Source organism: Zea mays, chromosome 5 (assembly GCF_902167145.1).
Source record: "Zea mays cultivar B73 chromosome 5, Zm-B73-REFERENCE-NAM-5.0, whole genome shotgun sequence".
Lineage (NCBI taxonomy): Eukaryota > Viridiplantae > Streptophyta > Magnoliopsida > Poales > Poaceae > Zea > Zea mays.
The window spans coordinates 40,893,567-40,904,894 of NC_050100.1; the positions used below are offsets into that span (position 1 = coordinate 40,893,567).

The window sequence follows — 11,328 nt, forward strand, 5'->3', positions numbered from 1 at the left end:
CTTTGGAAAATCATAACTTCAGTTATAGAGCATCAAAATTAGTGAAATATTTTTTGTGATGCTTCTATGGAATGGATCTACACTTTAAAAATATTGCATGTTGAGTTTTTGGTACTTTTATTTAGGGTCTTGATTTAAACAAAGAAAATGAGTTTTCTTTCCAAAAGTCATAGTAATTAGAATAATGGTCAGAAAAATGTGATTCTACTTTTGTTAGATCTCTCGTGAGGATATTTTTTGTGATAAATATATGGACGTGTAAAACACTATATTACTGTGTGGACTATACTATTTGTATAATGAAGTTTAAAATAGATTGAGATATGAGCTAGAATAAGAAGGATGCCAGAGATAGTCTTAAATCATACGAACTCTAGCTACTCTAATACCACATGCTTGAAAAAAAAGTAAAACAACGAGATATACCGAATGTTCCAAACTACAATGGCCCAAACCAAGCCGGACTGTTTGTGGGGCTGTTTGGTTTACTGCCTGAGACGTTACAGCGTAACTTTTCTAACTAAGTAGTTTTTTTCAATTCGAACAACGGTACCGTTTGGTTCACGAAATGTAACGTAAATGGTAATGGTAATGGTAATGATTTACACTCGAATACCGGCGGTAACAAATTTGAATAAGACAATATCTATTTGTAGTGTGATATCGATTACGGTTGGACTTAAATAAATATTATTTAAAGTTATCGGTTACCCATTACGTTATCAATATGTGAACCAAACGGCACCTCAAACAGATTGTGGTTTCTTAGGACACACGTATAAGCCCAACAGTAAGCCGAAAGCAAAAACAGATTGTATCTACGTAAGTGCCACGCAGGATCCTACATGGCCACTGCCAGTGCTGACTCACGAACGGAGCCTCCTCCTTCAAAGAATCTCCACTTGCCTCCGTTTCGCTCGCCCACCTCCTCGGCTCCTCCAACAGCCGCCGCCGCCGCTGCCGCGCCAGATGCGCCTCCTCGCCGCCGCGGCGAGACAATCCAATACACCGCAGCGTATTCTCGTCACCCTCCACCACTTCATATCCACAGCGACGACGACCACGTCCTCCTCGGCATACGATCCAACCGCGCAGTTCATCCATCCTGACCAGCATCGTCTCTTGCCACTGCCAGCATCTCTCCGCCGTCACGCCGTCCTCGCACTCGCGGACCTTCTCAAGACCTCCCTGCAATGCCACCTTGCGCTCCACGCTGTCAGCCCACTCTCTGGCTCCCCCTACTCCACCCCGTTCGCCTCCCGCTTCGCCGCCGCCGCCCACCTCGCCACGTCGGATCCCGCGCTTCGCCCCTTTGCAGCGATCCTCATCGCAGCGCTCCTCCCGGTCGCCTCCTCGGACCTCCTTTTGTGGTCGTCCAGTGACAGTGCCAGCGGGAGCGCGCGCGCCCACTACTGCGCGCTCCGGCTCGCGCTCCACGCATTCCTCGCCGCGGGCATGGCAGCAGAGGCACTCGACGTGCTCGCGCGCGTCCGCCGCTCTGGTAACACGCCCAGCCTCTCCGCGTTGTCTGCATTGCTGCGCCTTCTATTCCGAAGCGGGGAGGTCCGCGCTGCCTGGAACGTGTTCGAGGAAATGACCGCAGAAGGACCACGGCCGAGCCTCGCCACCTTCAACGCCATGCTCCTCGGGTTCTGCCACAGGGGGATGGTGCGAGTCGCCTCCGGGCTGCTTGGGATCATGGGGAAGTCTGGTATCGCCCCCGACGTGTGCAGCTATAACATTCTCATCAAGGGGCACTGTGTGTTTGGGTGGTCCCGGGACGCCTTCAAGATGTTTGAAGGAATGCACAGGTCAGGGTGTGAGCCAACAGTTGTGACATATAACATACTAGTGGATGTTCTGTGCCATGAGGGGAGGATGCCAGAAGCAAGGAGGTTGTTCGATGAAATGGCCCAGGTGGGGATCCAAGTAAATACAATCACGTTCAATGTTTTGATTGATGGATATGCAAAGAGTGGACAGATGGATCAGGCCAGTGCAGCCTATAGGGAGATGCAAGCGAGGGGATTAGTGCCAGACTCCTGCACCTTCAACATTATTGCTGCTAGAGCTCACAAGTTCGGGTATGCTGCCCAGTTAGTCCATGACCATGACATGTTTAGTTCACATATGTCGGCTGATGGGTTGGATATGTTGGTCTGTAGGCTTTGTTGGGATCATCGATTGGATGATGCCTGGGAGCTTCTGCTTGGTGCTATTGAGCAGGGTGTTCCATTGCGTGTTACTGGATTTAATGCATTGATCGCTGCTTATAGTAAGGAGGGACTCCATGAAGAAGCTTCTGAACTGTATAGAATTATGAACAAGTTAGGACTGGCACCATCCTCGTCTACTTTTAATTACTTGATAATGGGGCTCTGCAATCAAGGAAGACTTGATGAGGCACAGCTTCTTTTAGAGCACATGGTTAGCAAAGGATATTGTCTAAGTACATCATTTACTATCTGCTTGGATGCATACTTCAGAGACGGTAATGCAGTTGGCGCACTGAAATGCTGGGATGATATGGGCAATATTGGTTTGCAGACTGATTTTATTGCCTTCTCAGCATATATTAATGGCCTATGCCGATTAGATTGCGTGAATGAGGCTTATCAGGCATTTGCTGAGATGACAAGCAGAGGAATTGTACCAAACAATATTACTTACAACTCCATCATATCTGCACTTTGTAAGGCAGGCAATATGACTGAAGCCTTGAAGTTAGTTCAGAATATGAGGCAGAGTGGCCTTGTTCCTGACATTTACACAAGCAACATTCTAATCGACGGTTTGTGCAGAGAAGGAAAGCTGAAGATGGTGGACAACCTTTTATTGGATATGTGCAGTAATGGTCTAACCCCAGACACAGTGACATATAATACAATAATCAATGCATATTGTAGGGCTCAGGATATGAACAGTGCCATGAATTTCATGAATAAGATGCTTGTAGCTGGTTGTGAACCAGATATTTTCACATATAATATTTGGATGCATAGCCTCTGCAGGAACCATATGTTGAACCAAGCAGGGAAGCTGCTAGATGAGCTTGTTGCTGTGGATTGTTCTCCAAATTCTGTTACGTACAACACATTAATGGATGGCATTTGCAGTGATGTTCTTGATCGAGCTATGATACTTACTGGCAGGCTTATTAAGATGGCTTTTAAACCAAACACTATCACACTCAACGTTTTCCTTTCTCATTTCTGCAAGCAAGGATTTGGGAATAGAGCCCTCATGTGGGCTGAGAAGCTCAGAGAAGATTCTTTTGTTTTTGATGGTGCTACAAGAAATATAATTGACTGGGCACGAAGGGAAATGGAGGATGACCCCAAGGCTAACAACGAGGACATAGGAAGATGCATGTTTCTTGAGTTCTTAATGTTCATGACATATGAGGCTATGCTCAACAGCAGATCCTCAAAGGCTACACATATGCTTACAGAAAAAGGTTTTGATCCTGCTAGCAGCAGCATGATTAGAATTTTGGATACTGGTTGATAAATGAATTTTATAACCATATAAAGTATTAGAAAACATTTTGGTAGCCGGCAGTGCCTCTGTGAAGATACCATATCCCTACCCATGCTATTCAATATCCAGTATCAATCACTGTTGACTGTTCGAGATGAAAGGGGAAATGAAAGTCTGCTGAGCTATGTTTCATCAGGAACCGTCCAATCTCTGATATGCAGTTCCATCATTTCCTTGCATGAATTTTGGAATTTGGATGGTGATTGATGGTTGCATAGGCAGCAACGATTTGTTGTCTTCTGTGATTTTCAGTAGGGTTTCTGCTTGTTCATGCTGGTTCAAGGTGATTTTGGCTGGACAGATCATTTTTTCTCCTCACAGCATATCATTCTTTGTTCCTGTGCGCACTGCTATTTGTGCGGTTGGTTGATGGTGGCCTGGTATGCATCCGTTCCTGTACAATCTCCTTTGGTTGAGAAGGAACCTGTCCCAGGGTGTTGCTGCTATGGTCATTGAGGTGTCAGAAACTGCTGGCTCCCAGGTGGTTGCCCTCAATCACTCACGCGCACACACTTGTACCTGGGTAGAAGAAGAGAAGAGGGAGAGAGCAAACTTGGTGCTCTGCAAACTGAAGTGGAGGTTCAAACTTGGTGCTGCCGCAAACTGAACTGGAGGTGCGGTTAGGCTTGCACCTTTCATATCATATATCACTAGTGATTAGATAATAGTGGTCCTAGGAAACGAGACAGCGTTTCCGTGGCAAGTATACAGTTTTTGAGGTGGTAGAATATAGCATATTACAAATAGATTGTATCGTAGGGGTGGTAATGGATCACAATCCAAATGTTGCTTCACAGTTTGTTTGAGTCCTTAATTAATTTTAGATAAAAAATGAATAGAAATAGAGCTCGATATTAATACGATCCGGTCCTTAAATTTTTATAATGTAAAATTTAGAGTCTATTATCAAACCTAATTGTACCTCATAGCAACATAGGGCTAGCTACATTTCTTATGGCAAAAGATAGCTGATCTCGAGCCTCTTGTGATGTTTATTGCTGGTAACACAGTTTCCAACTTTGATCTGACAAACCTAACTGCCAGCCAGACGGATCAGATATTTGAAATACTTTTGGTTTGTACTAGCGGCAACAAATAAAAAAAACCGGGAGTATTTGAAGTCTAGGTTTTAGCTTAACACATCGCCTCTCTATGCTCCCGCTTCTACGTTTCGTCAAGTGCCTCCCTATCCATGCCCAGTTCTTCCGCTGATGTAAAATGAGTAAATGATGAAAAACGTGGCCATTTGTTTTGTTTAAGAAAAAAAAAGTAAACCCCTATGCCCACGCGCCCATAGAGCTGATTGATTTGTTTTGGTTTTCTACAAGGCGTGAGAATGTAAATTATATGCATCAAATACTGTGACCAGATTTATAGAGAAGTTAAGCGAGCAATAAGAGTAGGATCATTTTCACCACAACATTGATAGATTGGTTGTTGAAGTTTATATGTCATTTGGTTCACGGAAGTTCATATGCTATCGAGCTCATATATTACATTGGATAAATATGGTAACTCTGAACGCACACCCGATCTCCAACCCAGAAAGGGTGTTTTCAGGCTTCGGAGGCCTCGGTGCACCGGTGGCACACCTTAACTCTTACACACAGAGTTTGTTTTCATGTTTTAGAAAGCTTGGTGCACTGGTGGCATACCAGGTCTGTCCGATCCCAACGACTATTTTTGACAGGTTAGAACGGCTACTGACCGAGCAGTCGGACAGAGGTCCAGTGCACTACCGGACCATCACTATTCAAGGTCCAGTGTGCCTAGAATCTGTGTAGGTTTTGCCCACTTCTTCCAACAGTTATTTGGGTGGTTGGGGATTATAAATATCTCTAACCAATAAATTGAAGACACAAGAACTACTCCAACCAACCATACATCAATTACAACTACTTCTACGCATTCAAAGTCATGCAAGCGTGCATCCAATCGATTTGAGTGAAGAGAGACTTAGTGCTTGTGTTCTTGAGGGTTGTAAATTCTGTAGGAAACGGGTGATGCCTAAGGGGGTGAATTAGGATTTCTAAAACTTTTACTAAACTAGGCCACAAATAAATCCCTAGAACAAAACCTATACAAATAATCAAACTATAATGTGCAAACTAGATTTTGTCTAAGTGTTGTTATCTCTACCGCAATGGTTAAGTTTCAATTTACACTATATAAGTATGAAAGACAAGATCGAAATTTAAATACTTAATATAAATGCGGAAGTTAAAGAGTGAGGTAGAGATGCAAACTCTCGTGGATGACGCCGGTATTTTTACCGAGGTATCCAGAACCGCGCAAGGTCCCGACTAATCCTCGTTAGTGCCCCTACGCAAAGGGAAGCCCACGCGAGGGCCAAGCACCTCGGTCGAGTAACTCCATAGAGAGCCACGGGCCTTCACGCGCAAGTGGTGCTCCGCTTCCGGCTCCTCTCGGACGCTCCCCGCCATCTCCACTATCGAGCTTTCGGCCGAAAACGCCGCGGGCCTCGTTCCCTCCGGTACACGGTGACGGCCGTGACACAAACGCGGTTGTCACGGTCTCGCAAGATTCTCGCCCCACTCGGTATAATTACAACGGCTCGCGCAAGAGCCGAGGGGTTGTGTGGTTTGTCTAAACTCACTCAATTAACTAGGATTCACCTAGAGCAAGCGCTAATGCAGTCTAACTAACCTAAGCACTTCGCAAAGCACCTACGCTAATCACCGAGTGATTCTATTAAACACTTGGGTGTAAGAGCACTTGAGGATGTCTACTATATGCCTTGGTATGTCTCTTGGGCTCCCACACATGGAAATGGCCGGTTGGGGGTGTATTTATAGCTCCCAACACAATTCTTGCCGTTGGAGAAAAGCTGCTGCTTCTGTGGCACACCGGACAGTCCGGTGGTGCACCGGACAACGCACTGTTCCTTGTCCAGTGCGCCTAGCCGTTACCCTGACACCGCAGGTGACCATTGGCGTCGCAGACTTTTCACACCGGACAGTCCGAACTCCACACCGGACAGTCCGGTACTCTTTCCTCCACAGTGCCACCTGAAACTAGCCGTTGGGCTTCGGTTCCCTGGTGCACCAGACAGTTCGGCGTGTGGCACCGGACAGTTCGGTGTGCAACCAGACAGTCCGGTATGCCACTGGACAGTACGGTGCTCCCCGCACAGACAGTTCGCATGCAACACATGCTTCTTCTCTTGGACTCCACTAGATTTTTATAATGTCTTCTTTTGAGGTGTTGCTTTCCTCAGTGTCTTGGTCCAAGTTACTTTAGCATCCTGTGAACTACAAACACAAACACTAGCAAACACATTAGTTCACTGGTTGTGTTAATCATCAAACATCAAAACTCATTAAGCCAAATGGCTCGGGGTCCATTTTCCTTACAATCTCCCCCCCTTTTTGGTGATTGATGACAACACAACCAAAACAAGCAAATATAATGAACATTTAAATGAAAATATGCAATCTACTTGCTAGGATGCATGTTTGTCCGCACAATGTGATATTATGGACTTAAGCCTCCCCCTAACTCCATAATTCACTTACTTCCTATTTAGACCAAAGAACCAAAACCACTTGAAAACTACTTGAAGAAAAAAAATTGGTGGTGTTTAGTGTTTGATACAGTTTTCATTGCTTTGGTCCCTAAACTTCTCCCCCTTTGGCATCAACCACCGAAAAGGAAGACATTAAAAATATGTAGGAAGCAAATAAGACTTGCCCTCATAATGGATGTGTCAATTGATACCAATTATGGGATACCAATTGAAACATCAAATTGTTACTCCCTCTAAATGAGTGTTCTCTTCAGAAAAAATTTCTCCCCCTTTTTAGAAACGAAGAAATACTCCCCCTGACAGAGATCTTCTACTTAGGAAAAAGCATGTGAAAATAGAGGTACAAGACATGTTTTGATTAGACTAACTTCCTTATGCATAGGTAACAGAATATGATTTAACCACTTATGCATGTATAGCAACATGGAAGTATAAGATATGAAATATAGTCTAACCAAATGCTGGAGAAGACATGTAAGTAATACTAAATGTAGTCTCAAAGTTACTAATTGAAACCAATGGCAGACCATTTGAAGACAAGTGGTATACTTGTGAGACGTAAGAGTTCTTGTAGATTTGCAGTGGAAGCTTGTTATCTTTCTTCGGGGACTTTATTTTCCTTACAATGAGACTACTACATGAAATAGACTTGAAAACATGTATTAGTCTCAAAGTCTTAGATTATAGAGTAACCTCCCATGGATTTGTGCATACAAGTTTTGAATACTTGTAGGAGACATGCACTTTGATTTGATATCAAGAGGGGCAAATTATCTATACTCCGAGCTTTAGCACATATAGGTTAAATGATACCAAATGTAGGATGTAAGATTTTTACAACATTAGTATCATTTACTTAGGAATGTTCAATAAGCTATGTGCCATGCTTAACTAAACAGTTTAAACCATGTAGGTTTGCTCATAAATATGAATTAAGAACTAGCATTCCTACCATGTGATTTACCTAGTATGCATGCATTTAAACAAAAGTAAATACCAAATATAATACTAGGCATGAAAGGTAAACTAGATGCAAGAAAATAGATACGCATATCTAAAAATAAGGATTACAATAAATCTAGTTACCTTAATCATGGGTGGGGAAATTTGGGTCCAAAATATTTACTAACCCACTTGACAATAAACTTGATCCATTATGATGTATCCCATGATATACATCCCTAATTTGCCAAGTCTCCAAATTTCCTGTCGTCCTTCGGACTACTCACTTCTCTTTCGGGATCCAAACCTTCTTGGTGCTTTTCATGGTTGAAATTATTTCCTTTGGCACCCAGATGCGTTTGACTCTCTTTCCTTTCTTGGCTTGCTTGTTGGCCTTAATTGCTATTACCTTTCCATTCTTTTCCTTCTTGATCAAATATGGTGTAGCAGCCTTTTTATCCACCTTTCTGTTGTAGGTGTTGGAGATTTTGCTTGTTGGCTTTTGCTTGATCTTTTGCCTTTGCTTATCCCTGGTCATCGCCTTGCATTGGAAAGACTTATGGCCTTCCTTGTGGCATAACCTACAAATCACAATTTCGTCCTCTACAGGCTTGTTCACTCCCGCAGTGATGTTATCCTGCGGAGGTTGGATTTATTTGGCTTTGCCTTTCTTATTGTACAAAGCCTTGCCAAGGCGAGCCACTTCTTGCCTTAATTGCTCATTTTCTTTTGCAACCTCATTTGAACATGTTTCTACAACAATATTCTTAACAAAAACTTGGTTACAGGGGTTAGAATCATTAATTAAATCAAAGCAGGAAGTGGAAGCATCTTTCTTAATAATTTCAGGAATTTCAACTAAAGATGCCCCTGGGGTGCTACCGATGTTTTCTAGGTTAGTGGTTAGCTCATTGTTGTGTATGCTAAGAATTTCCATTTCCTCTAGCAAATTTTCAATAGCTTCTTGAGAGCTAGCTAACTTAGCCTTAAGTTTTTCATTCTTTTTAATGAGGCCATCATCGGTAGTAGTGGATGGAGCACTAGACTCTAATAGCTCAATTTTAGTTGATAGCTCACTATTTAAGTTTGCAAAAGTTTCAAATTTTTCTAGCAAACCTTTATAATCATTTTGAGAGCTGATCAACTTATTTTTCAAAGTTTTAAGTTGAGTTTTTTGTTTAGTGCATACATCTTGAAAAAAATTAACGACTTCTGCAAGCTCATCTATGGAGGGCTTTCCCTCACCTTCATCATCACTACTACTTTCATCACTAGAGGATGGAATGCTCATTTTACCTCTTGCCATAAGGCACTTGTGTGATAAGCGTGATGAGGACCGGTGGCTGCGCGTCCTTGGAGGTTCATCTTCGCTTGAAGAATCATCCCAAGTTTTGACACTTGTTAGCGCCTTACCTTTACTCCTCTCCTTTTTGGGTACGGCCATGGTTGGACAGTTGTCCCTGAAGTGGCCCTTTTCCCTGCATTCGAAGCATCCTCTCTTTCTTTGTTTTTTCCTGTCAATGTTAAAGAGAAGATCCTCTACCTGCAGGGGCACACCCATTAGATTAATCTTGCGGATCATCCCCATTACCTTTCCAACGTGTCAGATTGTTTCTTCGTCCTCAGAGGATGATGTTGATGGTTGATTATCTTCACCATCATCACTTTCTTCTTCTTCCTCTTCTTCACTTGAGGAACTTGGAGTGGGAGCCTTCTTTTTACCCTTCCTTTCATCACATGCAAAAGTATATGGCCTTGAGGAAGTTGGCTCCTCTCCTTGACACATTTTTCACGACATCTCGAAGGCCGCAATTTTTCCAATCACGATGGTCGGGGTCATTGTACCCAAGTCCTCCATGTTGTGAAGAATAGTGATGATGCTCCCATATCTTTGTTGTGGTAGCAGGAAGATAATCTTCCTCATAATGTCCGCATCATCTAGCTTATTTATGCCAATAGAATTAAGCTCATTGATGATTAGATTCAAACGAGAATACATGTCTCTAACAAGCTCATTATCCTTCATAGCAAAAGAATTATACTCATTTAAGACTAGGCAATGTTTTTGCTCACGGACATTGGATGTGTCGTCATGGAGCTCATGCAATTTTAGCCAAATTGCATTAGCAGTTTTCAAAGTAAAAACTTGATTGAAAATATCCATGCTATGAGATTCATACAAGCAATTTTTGGCTCTAGCATTTAAATGAATTTCTTTTTTCTCACTCGTGGTGGGTTTCTAGGGATTTTTGAGGGGTTTCATCTCGTCACGAGTGACTCTCCAAACACCTAGATCAACGGCCTCTAGGTAACAAGCCATTCTAGCACTATAATATGGGAAGTTAGTGCCGTCGAAGTGTAGTGGCCTATGGGTATCCATCCCTTCCTCTAAAAAGCGTCGGCTCTTTTAGCGGTGAAGCTAAAGCGTTTCAAATGAGTCAAACTAGGTTCTGATACCACTTGTAGGAAACGGGTGATGCCTAAGAGGGGTGAATTAGTACTTCTAAAACTTTTACTAAACTAGGCCACAAATAAATCCCTAGAACAAAACCTATGCAAATAATCAAACTATAATGTGCAAACTAGATTTTGTCTAAGTGTTGCTATCTCTACCGCAATGGTTAAGTTTCAATCTACACTATATAAGTATGAAAGACAAGATTGAAACTTAAATGCTTAATATAAATGTGGAAGTTAAAGAGCGAGGTAGAGATGCAAACTCTCGTGGATGACGCCGGCATTTTTACCGAGATATCCGGAACCGCGCAAGGTCCCGACTAATCCTCGTTGGTGCCCCTACGCAAAGGGAAGCCCACGCGAGGGCCAAGCACCTCGGTCGAGTAACTCCATAGAGAGTCGCGGATCTTCTCCACGCGCAAGTGGTGCTCCACTTCTGGCTCCTCTCGGATGCTCCCCTCCGTCTCCACTATCGAGCTTCCGGTCGAAAACGCCGTGGGCCTTGTTCCCTCCGGTACACGGTGGCGGCCGTGACACAAACGCGGTTGTCACGGTCTCGCAAGACTCTCGCCCCACTCGGTACAATTACAACGGCTCGTGCAAGAGCCAAGGGGTTGTGTGGTTTGTCTAAACTCACTCAACTAACTAGGTTTCACCTAGAGCAAGCGCTAATGCGGTCTAACTAACCTAAGCACTTCGCAAAGCACCTACGCTAATCACCGAGTGATTCTATTAAGCACTTGGGTGTAAGAGCACTTGGGGATGTCTACTATATGCCTTGGTATGTCTCTTGGGCTCCCACACATGGAAATGGCCGGTTGGGGGTGTATTTATAACCCCCA

General features: G+C 43.5%; 1 protein-coding gene across 1 annotated transcript; it reads left to right on the top strand.

Annotated features, from left to right (window-relative positions):
• The first annotated feature begins 928 nt into the window (after positions 1-928).
• On the top strand, positions 929-4,372 carry LOC103626265 (putative pentatricopeptide repeat-containing protein At1g12700, mitochondrial-like). The gene has a single exon (NM_001322869.1). It carries the CDS (start codon positions 970-972, stop codon positions 3,505-3,507), a length of 2,538 nt encoding a protein of 845 aa, NP_001309798.1. The 5' UTR covers positions 929-969; the 3' UTR covers positions 3,508-4,372.
• The last annotated feature ends 6,956 nt before the right edge of the window (positions 4,373-11,328 follow it).

Coding starts and splice junctions, on each gene's coding strand:
- LOC103626265 (NM_001322869.1), top strand. CDS start 970: ATGCGCCTCCTCGCCGCCGCGGCGAGACAATCCAATACACCGCAGCGT.